General features: G+C 37.8%; 1 protein-coding gene across 1 annotated transcript in view; it reads left to right on the plus strand.

The window, feature by feature from the left end:
• Positions 1 to 18,205, plus strand: part of LOC134579476 (5-hydroxytryptamine receptor 3A-like) — a 73,647-nt gene that overhangs the window by 28,718 nt on the left and 26,724 nt on the right. Inside the window, exon 2 of the mRNA XM_063438782.1 lies at positions 13,363 to 13,517. Within this exon, the coding sequence (XP_063294852.1) occupies positions 13,363 to 13,517 (155 nt within the window). The remainder of the gene's footprint in view (positions 1 to 13,362; positions 13,518 to 18,205) is intronic.

An 18,205-nucleotide genomic window follows, 5' to 3' on the forward strand; every position in this document is an offset into this window, starting at 1 on the left:
TTAACATTCAAGTAATCATATTCATCTTTATTTAGAATTTTTTGTGTACGTCCTTTCTCTATTAGTTTAAAATATTTATCCTTGATAGACTCCATAGGGTTACCCGGCAACTTTAAATAAGTGTTCGAGTCCCCCAGTTGTCTATAGATCTCTTTAACGTAGTCTTCCCTATTTTGAATAACCACAGCCCCCCCCTTATCGGCAGGTTTTATAATAATTTGGTCATCTTTGCTTAGTTCCCTAAGGGCTCTTTTCTCTATCGGTCGAAGGTTGTTCTCACGTCTTCCATATTTATTTTTGGGGATTTTTTTAATGTCCTCTATGACTAATCTCTCGAAGACCTCCATAGCACCACTGGAATGGTACTTAGGAAAAAATTTAGATTTATTCTTTAGTTTAGTATGTACCATATCATCATTCACATCTTGGTTATCTTTAAAATCTTTTTGAGGGTGTTTTAAAAAAAATTTCTTTAAACACAGCTTACGATTAAACTTCTGTAAATCTATAAATGAGTTAAAAGCATCATTAGAACACGTAGGGGCAAATTTCAATCCCTTACTTAATACTCTGAGTTGATCCTCAGTAAAAGTTTTGTTGGATAAGTTAATTACACCTAAGTGTTTGTCTTTCCTCTCTTCCTCTCCTTTAAAGGGTCTTCCACTTCTAATTCCCCTTCTTCTTGAACCCAATTTCTCTTTCTCATTAATCGTTCGGTTCTTTGAGGGGGATGTGACCCTAAAAAAGGAGCGGAAGATGAAGGGAAAGGTAGAGGATTTCCTTGGGATGTATCTCCTGTTGAGTCCTCTGATAAAATTCGATATCTATTAGTCTGAGGGAACCGGGGTAATGGTTGAGTGGGGTTAGTTCTTGAACCATTCCTATTTTTGCTTCTTTGCCAACCTGGAGAAGAAGCAGGAGCATATGGTTTCTTGGTCTGATATTGATGGGGAGGAATGGGTTCCCTAAATTTTCTAGGTATAGATGGTGTATCATTGTAGGTTTTTCTTCCAGATACACCTAAGGACCGATGATCCGGGTGTTTAGGAAATTGATTGGTCTTATTATGGTGAGGATAATTTTGATGGTGGGAGTGATTTTTCCGGGAAAAGGATCTTACTTGGTTTAGAGCATAATCATTCTGATCTCTTTGAAACTTCCTCTTTTTAATGATTAGTGTATTTTCCTCCACTTTTTCCACATTATTCTTTACCATTTTAAGTGTATTATCAATTTCTGTACAATTGACTACTGGTTTAAGTTGTTCTTTAATTTGGTTAATCTGGATATCCAGCTGCATCAAATTACGTTTTTTTTGCTGTACAATAATGGATATCATCCTAGCTGAAAAAGACTCCAAAGCGGAGTTCCAGATCTCCATAAAATCATCATCCTCCCTATCAAACGTGGGGGTTTTAAAAAATCGTAGACCTCTTGGGCTAATTTTTTGCTCCAAATATCGTTCTAGGGTAAAGATATCCCATTTAGTTTTAGTCTCCTTAATTAGCAATTTTTCTAGTTTTTTACAAGCAAAATCTAGATTTTCTTCTGATTGAATAATGGGGCCTTGTATATTGTCAAATCTACTAGCAACCATATTCTGCCAGTTCTCTCTGGCTTCAAATAATTCCATTATTAATAGATCTCGAATAAATGGATCAGAGGTAAATTTACAAATATGAGCAGCCCACAACTTTAAGGGATAATGAAATAGCAAACAAAATATACACAAGGTGTATAGTTGTGTAGGCGCTTCCAACTTAAAATAGACAATAAAAGTAAGTGTGACAGAAAGGTGTAATCCCTTAACACCTAAAGGTAAAGTGAAACAATTAAAATAATTCACACCCACTTAGAAAAATATACAGAGTAAAAAGGATATACCACCTATTGCAGATATAGATATGGTGGTTACATCTGTAAAACAAATGAGACATACATAGTGTTTTCCATATAGGTAAAAACAAACAATTGTATCATATGAGGATTGAACTCACAAGGATGGAGCCTCTTAGGCTCTATGTACTTCGCTTTCGGGTGCCTATTCAGGCTTTCGATAATTTTCAGTTGAAGACCCAGACTCCACGAATTCAAGAGTAAATAAGGGTTTATTAATTGATAAAATATTATATTAAAATATTAATAATATAGGACAAAAATAGGCAGATATATGTATAAAATACAGCGTGGTATGGTACTGCAATAATGGCCAAAATTAAAAGCAGCAAAGCACCACAGCATATACACAAAATAACAATACCGCCAAATGAAAGTCCCAGTAAAAAGTCCAGTAAAGTGCAAACGCGTTTCAGCCCTAGATAGGGCCTTCCTCAGTGCTAAATTCCTGGAGAACCTTCAGGGCTTAAGTAGCCCCCTTGATAAGTCCAACTGCATCCAGCTGTGCTTCAGAAATCCCGGGATTTCTGAAGCACAGCTGGATGCAGTTGGACTTATCAAGGGGGCTACTTAAGCCCTGAAGGTTCTCCAGGAATTTAGCACTGAGGAAGGCCCTATCTAGGGCTGAAACGCGTTTGCACTTTACTGGACTTTTTACTGGGACTTTCATTTGGCGGTATTGTTATTTTGTGTATATGCTGTGGTGCTTTGCTGCTTTTAATTTTGGCCATTATTGCAGTACCATACCACGCTGTATTTTATACATATATCTGCCTATTTTTGTCCTATATTATTAATATTTTAATATAATATTTTATCAATTAATAAACCCTTATTTACTCTTGAATTCGTGGAGTCTGGGTCTTCAACTGAAAATTATCGAAAGCCTGAATAGGCACCCGAAAGCGAAGTACATAGAGCCTAAGAGGCTCCATCCTTGTGAGTTCAATCCTCATATGATACAATTGTTTGTTTTTACCTATATGGAAAACACTATGTATGTCTCATTTGTTTTACAGATGTAACCACCATATCTATATCTGCAATAGGTGGTATATCCTTTTTACTCTGTATATTTTTCTAAGTGGGTGTGAATTATTTTAATTGTTTCACTTTACCTTTAGGTGTTAAGGGATTACACCTTTCTGTCACACTTACTTTTATTGTCTATTTTAAGTTGGAAGCGCCTACACAACTATACACCTTGTGTATATTTTGTTTGCTATTTCATTATCCCTTAAAGTTGTGGGCTGCTCATATTTGTAAATTTACCTCTGATCCATTTATTCGAGATCTATTAATAATGGAATTATTTGAAGCCAGAGAGAACTGGCAGAATATGGTTGCTAGTAGATTTGACAATATACAAGGCCCCATTATTCAATCAGAAGAAAATCTAGATTTTGCTTGTAAAAAACTAGAAAAATTGCTAATTAAGGAGACTAAAACTAAATGGGATATCTTTACCCTAGAACGATATTTGGAGCAAAAAATTAGCCCAAGAGGTCTACGATTTTTTAAAACCCCCACGTTTGATAGGGAGGATGATGATTTTATGGAGATCTGGAACTCCGCTTTGGAGTCTTTTTCAGCTAGGATGATATCCATTATTGTACAGCAAAAAAAACGTAATTTGATGCAGCTGGATATCCAGATTAACCAAATTAAAGAACAACTTAAACCAGTAGTCAATTGTACAGAAATTGATAATACACTTAAAATGGTAAAGAATAATGTGGAAAAAGTGGAGGAAAATACACTAATCATTAAAAAGAGGAAGTTTCAAAGAGATCAGAATGATTATGCTCTAAACCAAGTAAGATCCTTTTCCCGGAAAAATCACTCCCACCATCAAAATTATCCTCACCATAATAAGACCAATCAATTTCCTAAACACCCGGATCATCGGTCCTTAGGTGTATCTGGAAGAAAAACCTACAATGATACACCATCTATACCTAGAAAATTTAGGGAACCCATTCCTCCCCATCAATATCAGACCAAGAAACCATATGCTCCTGCTTCTTCTCCAGGTTGGCAAAGAAGCAAAAATAGGAATGGTTCAAGAACTAACCCCACTCAACCATTACCCCGGTTCCCTCAGACTAATAGATATCGAATTTTATCAGAGGACTCAACAGGAGATACATCCCAAGGAAATCCTCTACCTTTCCCTTCATCTTCCGCTCCTTTTTTAGGGTCACATCCCCCTCAAAGAACCGAACGATTAATGAGAAAGAGAAATTGGGTTCAAGAAGAAGGGGAATTAGAAGTGGAAGACCCTTTAAAGGAGAGGAAGAGAGGAAAGACAAACACTTAGGTGTAATTAACTTATCCAACAAAACTTTTACTGAGGATCAACTCAGAGTATTAAGTAAGGGATTGAAATTTGCCCCTACGTGTTCTAATGATGCTTTTAACTCATTTATAGATTTACAGAAGTTTAATCGTAAGCTGTGTTTAAAGAAAATTTTTTTAAAACACCCTCAAAAAGATTTTAAAGATAACCAAGATGTGAATGATGATATGGTACATACTAAACTAAAGAATAAATCTAAATTTTTTCCTAAGTACCATTCCAGTGGTGCTATGGAGGTCTTCGAGAGATTAGTCATAGAGGACATTAAAAAAATCCCCAAAAATAAATATGGAAGACGTGAGAACAACCTTCGACCGATAGAGAAAAGAGCCCTTAGGGAACTAAGCAAAGATGACCAAATTATTATAAAACCTGCCGATAAGGGGGGGGCTGTGGTTATTCAAAATAGGGAAGACTACGTTAAAGAGATCTATAGACAACTGGGGGACTCGAACACTTATTTAAAGTTGCCGGGTAACCCTATGGAGTCTATCAAGGATAAATATTTTAAACTAATAGAGAAAGGACGTACACAAAAAATTCTAAATAAAGATGAATATGATTACTTGAATGTTAAAACTTCTAAAATCCCTGTTTTTTATACCCTCCCCAAAATCCATAAAGATAAGGTTAACCCACCAGGCAGACCGATAGTGGCTGGGGTTAATTCCCTATTGAGTCGACTGTCTGAATACATAGACAGATTGTTACAACCTATAGTCACTTCACGTCCTACCTATCTTAAGGACTCCTCCCATCTCATCAGAGAGTTACAACATATAACATGGGAGGAGGGTCACATATTAGTAACTTGCGATGTTAATAGTTTGTATACTATTATTAAACACGACCTAGGATGTGACTCAGTTAGACACTTTTTATCAGATAGTTTAGTTCCAGAAACCCAAAGAGATTTTATTATAGAGGGCATTTTACTCATTTTACAGAATAATTTCTTTTGGTTTGAGGGTTCTTATTTTTTACAACTGATTGGGACTGCGATGGGGACCAAGTTCGCACCGGGTTATGCAAATTTGTTTATGTCCTTCTGGGAGGAATCTTTCCTCTCAGGGGATGTACCTTGGAGTGCGAACTTGGTCCTCTATCGCAGGTACATAGATGATATTTTTTTCATTTGGAGGGGGGGAGAACAGCACCTTACTTCATTTTTTCAATTTTTAAATAACAATTCTAGAAATATCACTCTCACCAGTGAATATAGTACCTCCCATGTAAATTTTTTAGACCTGGTTATCTATATAGAGGATTCTTGTATTAAAACCAAAACGTTTTTTAAACTGGTTGACGTCAATAGTTACATTGACACAACCAGTTGCCATTATGCCCCTTGGATCAACAACATGCCAAAAGGACAATATATAAGAATGCTGAGGAACTGTACAGATCCCCATCAATTTGATAACCAAGCAAACACATTGACGTCATTTTTTAAAGAGAAACATTATGATCCTACAGTCCTGAAAGAACAGATTCAACAAGTGAAGAACATGGATAGAGTTGAGGTATTAAAACCTAAACCAAAGAAAGATACAATAAGTAGGGATAAAGAGTATGTACCTTTAATTTTGGATTATAATATCAACTCTAAACAAATTAAACACATAGTGAATAAACACTGGCATATTTTAAAAACGGATGGGGATCTTAAAGATATCATAGGTGAGAAACCGAAGTTTATTTTTAAAGGGGCTAAAAATATTAAAGATCACTTGGTTAAAAGCTTTATTAATTGCAAACAGGGAGACAAGAATGTTTTTAACCAAAGACCAGGTTTTTATCCATGTAAAATGTGCTTACCGTGCAAGAATACTACTTTTAAGAAAGATACACAGAGCACGTTTAAATCCAATGTTACAGGAACTAGTTTTAAAATACGTGATGTTGTCACATGCCACTCCACTAATGTGGTGTATCTCCTCTGGTGTCCCTGTGGGCTCCAGTATGTCGGCATGACCACTAGAAGCCTAAAAACTCGCATTATGGAGCACATGGGGAACATACGGAGGGGATACACTAAACATAGTGTGTCAGCACATTTTATTGAATTTCATAATGGTGACACTTCTCTCTTAAGTTTTATGGTTATTGGGAAGAAGCGGATGAATTGGAGAGGAGAGGATAATGTCCGAGAACTTAGTAAGTTAGAGGGTAAATGGATTTTCACTTTGGACACTATGTGCCCTAAAGGTCTCAACATAGATTTTGAGTTAGTACATTTTTTATAATATAATATTTTATATATATTTTTTAAATATTTTTTAAATATTATATTTACATTTTTATATTATATATCTTTTCTTCTAGGATGTTTCCTCTCCCTTCCACATCCCCCTGAGTTACATTTCTTCTATTTTATATATGATGTTTTATATGTACCTATATTAACAAATATTTTGTATTTTATATTTCTATTCCGATTTATTTATTCACAGCTTACTCAATTTGTTTATTTATTCTACTATATTATTGTATTATTTGTTTGGGCAAATGCCCTCTTTCAATATGAACATTTTCTGTAGTCAATTCCACCATGCCCAAGTGTGGAACGCATGGTGGAACACAAATACATCACATGACCGCATCCAACCGGAAGTCACATGTTTTTTAAATAAAAAAAAAAAAAAAAAAAAAAAATTTTTTTAATTTTTTTTTTTTTTTTCCAAAACCGGAAGTGATATGGCTGGCGGGATTTCTGAAGCACAGCTGGATGCAGTTGGACTTATCAAGGGGGCTACTTAAGCCCTGAAGGTTCTCCAGGAATTTAGCACTGAGGAAGGCCCTATCTAGGGCTGAAACGCGTTTGCACTTTACTGGACTTTTTACTGGGACTTTCATTTGGCGGTATTGTTATTTTGTGTATATGCTGTGGTGCTTTGCTGCTTTTAATTTTGGCCATTATTGCAGTACCATACCACGCTGTATTTTATACATATATCTGCCTATTTTTGTCCTATATTATTAATATTTTAATATAATATTTTATCAATTAATAAACCCTTATTTACTCTTGAATTCGTGGAGTCTGGGTCTTCAACTGAAAATTATCGAAAGCCTGAATAGGCACCCGAAAGCGAAGTACATAGAGCCTAAGAGGCTCCATCCTTGTGAGTTCAATCCTCATATGATACAATTGTTTGTTTTTACCTATATGGAAAACACTATGTATGTCTCATTTGTTTTACAGATGTAACCACCATATCTATATCTGCAATAGGTGGTATATCCTTTTTACTCTGTATATTTTTCTAAGTGGGTGTGAATTATTTTAATTGTTTCACTTTACCTTTAGGTGTTAAGGGATTACACCTTTCTGTCACACTTACTTTTATTGTCTATTTTAAGTTGGAAGCGCCTACACAACTATACACCTTGTGTATATTTTGTTTGCTATTTCATTATCCCTTAAAGTTGTGGGCTGCTCATATTTGTAAATTTACCTCTGATCCATTTATTCGAGATCTATTAATAATGGAATTATTTGAAGCCAGAGAGAACTGGCAGAATATGGTTGCTAGTAGATTTGACAATATACAAGGCCCCATTATTCAATCAGAAGAAAATCTAGATTTTGCTTGTAAAAAACTAGAAAAATTGCTAATTAAGGAGACTAAAACTAAATGGGATATCTTTACCCTAGAACGATATTTGGAGCAAAAAATTAGCCCAAGAGGTCTACGATTTTTTAAAACCCCCACGTTTGATAGGGAGGATGATGATTTTATGGAGATCTGGAACTCCGCTTTGGAGTCTTTTTCAGCTAGGATGATATCCATTATTGTACAGCAAAAAAAACGTAATTTGATGCAGCTGGATATCCAGATTAACCAAATTAAAGAACAACTTAAACCAGTAGTCAATTGTACAGAAATTGATAATACACTTAAAATGGTAAAGAATAATGTGGAAAAAGTGGAGGAAAATACACTAATCATTAAAAAGAGGAAGTTTCAAAGAGATCAGAATGATTATGCTCTAAACCAAGTAAGATCCTTTTCCCGGAAAAATCACTCCCACCATCAAAATTATCCTCACCATAATAAGACCAATCAATTTCCTAAACACCCGGATCATCGGTCCTTAGGTGTATCTGGAAGAAAAACCTACAATGATACACCATCTATACCTAGAAAATTTAGGGAACCCATTCCTCCCCATCAATATCAGACCAAGAAACCATATGCTCCTGCTTCTTCTCCAGGTTGGCAAAGAAGCAAAAATAGGAATGGTTCAAGAACTAACCCCACTCAACCATTACCCCGGTTCCCTCAGACTAATAGATATCGAATTTTATCAGAGGACTCAACAGGAGATACATCCCAAGGAAATCCTCTACCTTTCCCTTCATCTTCCGCTCCTTTTTTAGGGTCACATCCCCCTCAAAGAACCGAACGATTAATGAGAAAGAGAAATTGGGTTCAAGAAGAAGGGGAATTAGAAGTGGAAGACCCTTTAAAGGAGAGGAAGAGAGGAAAGACAAACACTTAGGTGTAATTAACTTATCCAACAAAACTTTTACTGAGGATCAACTCAGAGTATTAAGTAAGGGATTGAAATTTGCCCCTACGTGTTCTAATGATGCTTTTAACTCATTTATAGATTTACAGAAGTTTAATCGTAAGCTGTGTTTAAAGAAATTTTTTTTAAAACACCCTCAAAAAGATTTTAAAGATAACCAAGATGTGAATGATGATATGGTACACACTAAACTAAAGAATAAATCTAAATTTTTTCCTAAGTACCATTCCAGTGGTGCTATGGAGGTCTTCGAGAGATTAGTCATAGAGGACATTAAAAAAATCCCCAAAAATAAATATGGAAGACGTGAGAACAACCTTCGACCGATAGAGAAAAGAGCCCTTAGGGAACTAAGCAAAGATGACCAAATTATTATAAAACCTGCCGATAAGGGGGGGGCTGTGGTTATTCAAAATAGGGAAGACTACGTTAAAGAGATCTATAGACAACTGGGGGACTCGAACACTTATTTAAAGTTGCCGGGTAACCCTATGGAGTCTATCAAGGATAAATATTTTAAACTAATAGAGAAAGGACGTACACAAAAAATTCTAAATAAAGATGAATATGATTACTTGAATGTTAAAACTTCTAAAATCCCTGTTTTTTATACCCTCCCCAAAATCCATAAAGATAAGGTTAACCCACCAGGCAGACCGATAGTGGCTGGGGTTAATTCCCTATTGAGTCGACTGTCTGAATACATAGACAGATTGTTACAACCTATAGTCACTTCACGTCCTACCTATCTTAAGGACTCCTCCCATCTCATCAGAGAGTTACAACATATAACATGGGAGGAGGGTCACATATTAGTAACTTGCGATGTTAATAGTTTGTATACTATTATTAAACACGACCTAGGATGTGACTCAGTTAGACACTTTTTATCAGATAGTTTAGTTCCAGAAACCCAAAGAGATTTTATTATAGAGGGCATTTTACTCATTTTACAGAATAATTTCTTTTGGTTTGAGGGTTCTTATTTTTTACAACTGATTGGGACTGCGATGGGGACCAAGTTCGCACCGGGTTATGCAAATTTGTTTATGTCCTTCTGGGAGGAATCTTTCCTCTCAGGGGATGTACCTTGGAGTGCGAACTTGGTCCTCTATCGCAGGTACATAGATGATATTTTTTTCATTTGGAGGGGGGGAGAACAGCACCTTACTTCATTTTTTCAATTTTTAAATAACAATTCTAGAAATATCACTCTCACCAGTGAATATAGTACCTCCCATGTAAATTTTTTAGACCTGGTTATCTATATAGAGGATTCTTGTATTAAAACCAAAACGTTTTTTAAACTGGTTGACGTCAATAGTTACATTGACACAACCAGTTGCCATTATGCCCCTTGGATCAACAACATGCCAAAAGGACAATATATAAGAATGCTGAGGAACTGTACAGATCCCCATCAATTTGATAACCAAGCAAACACATTGACGTCATTTTTTAAAGAGAAACATTATGATCCTACAGTCCTGAAAGAACAGATTCAACAAGTGAAGAACATGGATAGAGTTGAGGTATTAAAACCTAAACCAAAGAAAGATACAATAAGTAGGGATAAAGAGTATGTACCTTTAATTTTGGATTATAATATCAACTCTAAACAAATTAAACACATAGTGAATAAACACTGGCATATTTTAAAAACGGATGGGGATCTTAAAGATATCATAGGTGAGAAACCGAAGTTTATTTTTAAAGGGGCTAAAAATATTAAAGATCACTTGGTTAAAAGCTTTATTAATTGCAAACAGGGAGACAAGAATGTTTTTAACCAAAGACCAGGTTTTTATCCATGTAAAATGTGCTTACCGTGCAAGAATACTACTTTTAAGAAAGATACACAGAGCACGTTTAAATCCAATGTTACAGGAACTAGTTTTAAAATACGTGATGTTGTCACATGCCACTCCACTAATGTGGTGTATCTCCTCTGGTGTCCCTGTGGGCTCCAGTATGTCGGCATGACCACTAGAAGCCTAAAAACTCGCATTATGGAGCACATGGGGAACATACGGAGGGGATACACTAAACATAGTGTGTCAGCACATTTTATTGAATTTCATAATGGTGACACTTCTCTCTTAAGTTTTATGGTTATTGGGAAGAAGCGGATGAATTGGAGAGGAGAGGATAATGTCCGAGAACTTAGTAAGTTAGAGGGTAAATGGATTTTCACTTTGGACACTATGTGCCCTAAAGGTCTCAACATAGATTTTGAGTTAGTACATTTTTTATAATATAATATTTTATATATATTTTTTAAATATTTTTTAAATATTATATTTACATTTTTATATTATATATCTTTTCTTCTAGGATGTTTCCTCTCCCTTCCACATCCCCCTGAGTTACATTTCTTCTATTTTATATATGATGTTTTATATGTACCTATATTAACAAATATTTTGTATTTTATATTTCTATTCCGATTTATTTATTCACAGCTTACTCAATTTGTTTATTTATTCTACTATATTATTGTATTATTTGTTTGGGCAAATGCCCTCTTTCAATATGAACATTTTCTGTAGTCAATTCCACCATGCCCAAGTGTGGAACGCATGGTGGAACACAAATACATCACATGACCGCATCCAACCGGAAGTCACATGTTTTTTAAATAAAAAAAAAAAAAAAAAAAAAAAAAATTTTTTTTTAATTTTTTTTTTTTTTTTTTCCAAAACCGGAAGTGATATGGCTGGCGGGATTTCTGAAGCACAGCTGGATGCAGTTGGACTTATCAAGGGGGCTACTTAAGCCCTGAAGGTTCTCCAGGAATTTAGCACTGAGGAAGGCCCTATCTAGGGCTGAAACGCGTTTGCACTTTACTGGACTTTTTACTGGGACTTTCATTTGGCGGTATTGTTATTTTGTGTATATGCTGTGGTGCTTTGCTGCTTTTAATTTTGGCCATTATTGCAGTACCATACCACGCTGTATTTTATACATATATCTGCCTATTTTTGTCCTATATTATTAATATTTTAATATAATATTTTATCAATTAATAAACCCTTATTTACTCTTGAATTCGTGGAGTCTGGGTCTTCAACTGAAAATTATCGAAAGCCTGAATAGGCACCCGAAAGCGAAGTACATAGAGCCTAAGAGGCTCCATCCTTGTGAGTTCAATCCTCATATGATACAATTGTTTGTTTTTACCTATATGGAAAACACTATGTATGTCTCATTTGTTTTACAGATGTAACCACCATATCTATATCTGCAATAGGTGGTATATCCTTTTTACTCTGTATATTTTTCTAAGTGGGTGTGAATTATTTTAATTGTTTCACTTTACCTTTAGGTGTTAAGGGATTACACCTTTCTGTCACACTTACTTTTATTGTCTATTTTAAGTTGGAAGCGCCTACACAACTATACAAAGTTGTGTATATACCTTGTGTATATTTTGTTTGCTATCTTTCTGGTAGGCCTCCTTGACTGAGATCATCAAAATTGGTGATCTATACCAATCCAATGCTTTCACATGCATGAAATGCTGTCTTCTCGAAAAAAAAACTTCTATTCAGACAAATTGGTTCAGCAAAAAAAAAATTTCCACCATGCACAAGTGCGAGCGTCTGAAAAATTGGTGTGAATGTTCTAATGGGGCACCGGGGAGGCCCTCGTTCGGGATACAAACAAGTTTGGAAACAATCCATGAATGTTCCCCCTGGTGGTTTTTGCCACCCAGGGTAGCACTCATTAATTGTTTCCCTTGTGCTTTGTGGTTTTGACACTTATGTTGTGAGGTGATTGGGAGGTGTGAACATTCTAAATGAGGTATTGTGGTGGTCGTAGTTCGGGAGGTGAATGAATCCCCTTTGTGGGAGCACCCCCGAACAGGGAGCAGGCATAACAAACGAAAATACATGTGAAAGAGAGGTGAAATACACAAACAGGCAGTGGTCCTGCCACAGTCCGTATGTTAACCTGGCCCTGATCCTCCGTATAGGAACACTATAGCGTTAGGAATACACATGTGTATTCTATCGTGACCAGCCAGCCTTTAAGGTCCCCACCTGCAGGGAGTAAAAAAGGTATTTTACTAACTTTTTCTCCATCGCAGAGCTGGTCTCTGTCTTTCTGGTAGGCCTCCTTGACTGAGATCATCAAAATTGATGATCTAAGCCAATCTAATGCTTTCAAATGTATGAAGTTCTGTCTTCTCGGAAAAAAAAATATATATATTCAGACAAACTGGTTCAGCGAAAAAAAATTTCCACCATGCTCAAGTTTATAAGACACCATGTATTGAACATGATATGCAATAATGATGAAAATAAAGTTCTTCAAATGTCAACGTCTATGACTGAGCATCTGTATTGCAGAGCATATCCAAAGGAATTAATTTAAAATATGCAGTACTTTCACTAAATATTGGAAATTCCTGTAAACTTACAATGAGAATTTTTTTTTTTTTTAAAAAGAGCCAATTTTCTGTTGATTATGTTTTTTGTCAAATTCTTTCTCTACACCAGTAAAATAACTCTATTATGCGTAAGTACTGATGGTTTGTTTGCTTTTCTTGATATTTTCACATTTTTCAGGTACATGTTACAGCCAGAATGACTGTAGCTACAATAGCTTGCTACAGTATTTGAATTTTACCAACATTCCAGGTCCAAATGTGCGACCAGTAAAAGACTGGACAACGCCGAACATTGTGTATGTAGACATGTTCCTCTATACTGTTATCAGCTTGGTGAGTTTGTCTGTTTGTATTTTTTCAATGCATACATTTCTTTCTAAGAATAGCACTGTACATTACATTTAAACAATACGAAACTCTGAAAAGGACACATATAATATTAATATTATATCAGAAGAGATAATAATTAACTTCTTGTCAAAGTCTAAAATTACACACTAAATATAGGATTCGAGGAAGAAAAGAAGAAAAAAAATAGGGAATAAAAACTTTTTTGAATAAAGGGAGAGGATAAAGGTGGATGAGACCTGTGCCTACTAAAAATAGAAAATATAAAAATGTCCCTCTTTCAAGTTTAATGCACCCTAAAGCATTGATAATTATTTTCAAAGACACAAACGATTTATTACACACATGTCCGCCATAGAGTCCATCATCCAGGTATTAATTCCTTTACATCATGGTGTTATGCCAACTATACACCAGTAGGTGTTTAGCCGAGTGAAAACCATATGACAAATGATAGACTTGGAGATTATTTTTGGTCCGAACTGCAATTCATTCAAATTTGAGTGATTGTGCAAAATCCCAAACTCCAAGCACAACACAATACGCACAACGGTCGAGCATGTTCCTTTTAGTTCATCATTCTAAATTTTGCTCGAGGCACCTCAGGTGGGGAAAATGATGATTGATGGCTAGGGGACAGTCACAAAATGTTGATTATATTCACAGACCAAGTGAAAAGTGAGCAACAGAAGGTAAAAAAATTGGAGCTGTAATAAACATCTATATCTTTAAATGATGTTATATAATTTATAAATATTTAATCTATAAATATAGATTTATTTTTTTATACTGCTATTTGTTCCACCATTCTTTGTTACTTTCTCTCACTTGGTCTGTGAACCAAATGGCAGAAAAATGCTACTACCAGCATACTGCAAAATATTATATTATGTATACATTTTGCAGTGTCCGAATTGGCCCACTTTTTCTCCCATTTGGTTCATCTGATTTGTTCCCTGAATCAGTTTAATACCGAAATTCTGCTTTGCCGTACTAACATATGGCTGAAATTCAGGTGTTCCAAAAAAATTGCTATGGTCAGATAAAATGCTTCAAATTTAAATTATCTCGCTATGCATAGGTCTAATATAAATATGCTCAGTTGACTTGGGAACAGAAGAGGGGTACATACCAGGCAGTGCTGTATCAAGTTTAATAGGGAGGGAAATGCCGAACAAGCTATTACACTCGAAAATACATGTAATGTTTCAATTAGTGTATTAAAATCATATAGGTGGTAAAATATAAAACCGTCTAATTCATACTTGCTTGCCCTACCATCAGTCCTCATTCAACTAGTTTTCTCTGGGATAACACATTTACGCTAAAACTTATGTGTACGTTCTCAAGCTCTGGACTTTTATCAGTGATTTACCTTATTCGTGTTCCTAGACTTTACCTTAATGATAAATGATAATATAGACAATTTGTGGGTGTAGCATATGGTACCAGGGCTGTCCTTAAAGACTGTAATAATATTGCAATTCGTGTTGTTTCTGTTTCTATGGTTAAAATGTATGTGGGATTCGTATGATTGTTCGGTAGTTTCCATCCGTACTCCATACAAATGTAAACTACCAAACCAATAGACCACCCCAGAGAGAAGTGTGTACCTTATTAAGCGTTCACACTTCTCTAACCGCAGGTTAATTGGTACTTTAGGGATGTATCTGGGTGGCCGCCGTTCGGTATACGAACACGTGGTGGCGGCCATCTTACGCAAGAAAATATCAGCAGTGTTTGGTCGTCGAGTGTCTGGAACTCAAATCGCACACTCGATTACCCAAACACCGCTGAGACCTCCATGGCTCCGTAACTCCCGAACGGGAAGGCTAATCAGCCTTCGTTCGGTAGGTCCAAAGTACCGAACAAGGGGATCCATACGAATACAAGATTAATTGTGGATGTACAAGATTAATCGTTTATATGTGTTTTACCTCCTGAACGAAGACCAACCCCGCAGGGCCAAAACCCATGGAACCCTTTTCGGATACCACCACGTGTGCGGTCAGTCAAATTACACCCTCCACCTAACTCCCGAACCCCTGGTACGATCTGGGTGAATTTTGGATATGTTAGTCACCCAGATCAGGGCTACCAGGGGGTACCCACAGTATTATTATTACTACTTGTTTTGGGGTACATTCAGAACTCGGGGAAAAGTACAGTATGTATAATGGGATTTAGTGTTGTCGGGATCCCGCGGGCGGCTGCGAGGGGAGGCTGCACTCCGCTCGCAGTACTCACCCTCCAGCCGTCCGCGGTCCCCTCCTCCACATGGCCTCGGTGAGCGGCATCCCTCCAGCCTCGGATGTCGCCCGCGTCTTCCTCCAAGTCCCCCAGCGGCAGCATGCATGACGCTGCACGCTGGGAGACCGCCCAATATATGACACGCCGGGGTCAGTCACCTGACCCGGCGTTAAAGGCACAGTGCCTCAATCACAGTGGGAGGTTTAGATATCTCCCACGTGTGATTGTTAATTCTGATTGGAAATTATCCAGAATTAACCTTATGGTTTAAATACTTACCTTTCATGTTCCTCCCTGCCCTGTTGTGGTCTTTGCTTACTAGTATTGATACTGAACTTGTGTTTCTGGTTACGTACTCTCTGGCTTGTTAATCTGACTTTGTGACTTTCTCTTACCCTTTGACCTCGGCTTGTTTCTCGTTATTCTGTCTTCTGGTTCCCCTTACTCGGCTTGTCTCCTGACTATTCTGTGTGTGCTTAGCCCGGCCACTCTAAGGTCCGGTACTGCACCTTTTCTGTGTGTGTGTGTGTTAGCGTGTTGGGTTCCCCGAATCGTGACAAGTGTCATACTGAGGGGAGGAGATGTGTGAGAGGTAACGGTTACACTATTGGATACTGTACTAATTACTGTGAATCCCTCCCTTGCATGGGAGAATGCTTTATAAGGAGACTGTGTGGATTAAAAGTCAGTTCTGCTCCTGATGCTGTGTGTCGTCCAGTCATTGGGATCTGTATGGGGATATTCGTGGATTACTTGTTTGCTGGAATTATTGGAGTTAACCTGTGGAATACCAGGCCTCCGCTACATTGGTTGGCAGCGCTGGGATCCAGACTCACAAAGGAACAAGGACTAATGGAATACGGATGGAGAGTGATTATGCTAAGCTAAAAAGATCCACACTAAAAGACCTACTAGAAGCAAGAGGTATTGCAGCAAGCAACAAAAGAAAAGCAACCCTCATTGCAGAGGTTATGGCAGAATACCAAACCGAGGGCAGGGAAATCCCTGAACAGCAAAATTCAGCAGATGGATCTGAACAGGAAGAATTTCAAAGGCAGCTACAATTTAGGCTGGCCTTCTATGGAGAAAATCCAACGCCTGACATTATCTCCAGGACTATGACCGAAGTGCAAGAATTTATGCTACGCCAAAGACCACCACAGGCCACAGTAAGAAACACAGCAACCACTACCAACACAGAGGGTAAGACAAAAATTCCTTAACAAGCTTTTAAAAATTATGTGGAGGCAGAGGAAGACATAGATGCCTTCCTCCAGGATTTTGAAAGACTGTGTGCCTTGCATAAGATCAGTATAGAAGATTGGGTACCCATTTCGGCTGGGCGGTAAACTGGGAGAGCAGCAGAAGCTTATCGGACTGTACCAGACGAGGAAATCCGGGACTACAGTAGAGTAAAGGAAATTATATTGACCCGGTATGCCATCACACCAGAAGCATACCGAAGGCGGTTCCGGGAATTAAAGAAAGCGGAGAGAGACTCGCATGCTGAGTGGGCTTGTAGGCTACAGCGGGCGGCCCTCGGATGGGTACAAGCTAGCAAAGCACGGTCCATGGAGGATGTCATACAAATGTTGCTAATGGAACAATTTTATGATGAGGTAGCAACCGATGTCCAGGAGTGGGTAAGGGACTCTAACCCTATATCTCTCACAGAGGCTGCTAGGAAAGCAGACGACTACCTGGATGCTCGCAGGCCACAAAAAACGGTAGTCCCAAAGACCACAGTAAAATCCTTTGGGGGGACAAACTACCCCACGGTACCACCACGACACCTACCACCACCACCTGCTGTACAACCGCGATTTCGTCAGCCTAACTCAGGGCCCTGTCATCACTGCCAGAAGTGGGGACATTACAAAAGAGAATTCCCGCAACTCTGAGACCGATCATCCTGGATCTGACCAGGACCACCACCACCACCGAGAGAAGCCGCACATCACTACCAAGAGGAGACACCTGCCGCCTATGGCTCCGCAGTTCCTGTCAGTACAATAGAACAGTGGGAGGTACTGCACGAAGCCAACCCGCTACAAGCCCATGCAGATAATCGCAAACACCACAGGCAAACTGTATATCTGGAAGGAAAAGCGGTGCAGGGGCTCCGAGACTCAGGAGCCACCATAATCCTGGTAAAAAGCCACTTGGTCGCTGACAAGGCCAAAACCAACAGGACTATAGCAGTCAGGGTTGCTGGGGGAGTCGTCTACCAGCTAAATATTGCGAACGTACATTTGCATTTGGGAGCGGGGTCGGGAAATGTAGAGGTGGGGTTGATGCCACAGTTAGAGGTGGTACTGGGAAACGATTTGGGAAAGCTCACTTCTGCTTTTGAGCCCCAAACCACAACCACATCCAGTGGTCACCAGGCAACAGGCCCGCACCCAGGACTACAACACACTGCC

The sequence above is a fragment of the Pelobates fuscus genome, chromosome 12 (genome assembly GCF_036172605.1).
Source record: "Pelobates fuscus isolate aPelFus1 chromosome 12, aPelFus1.pri, whole genome shotgun sequence".
NCBI classification, from domain to species: domain Eukaryota; kingdom Metazoa; phylum Chordata; class Amphibia; order Anura; family Pelobatidae; genus Pelobates; species Pelobates fuscus.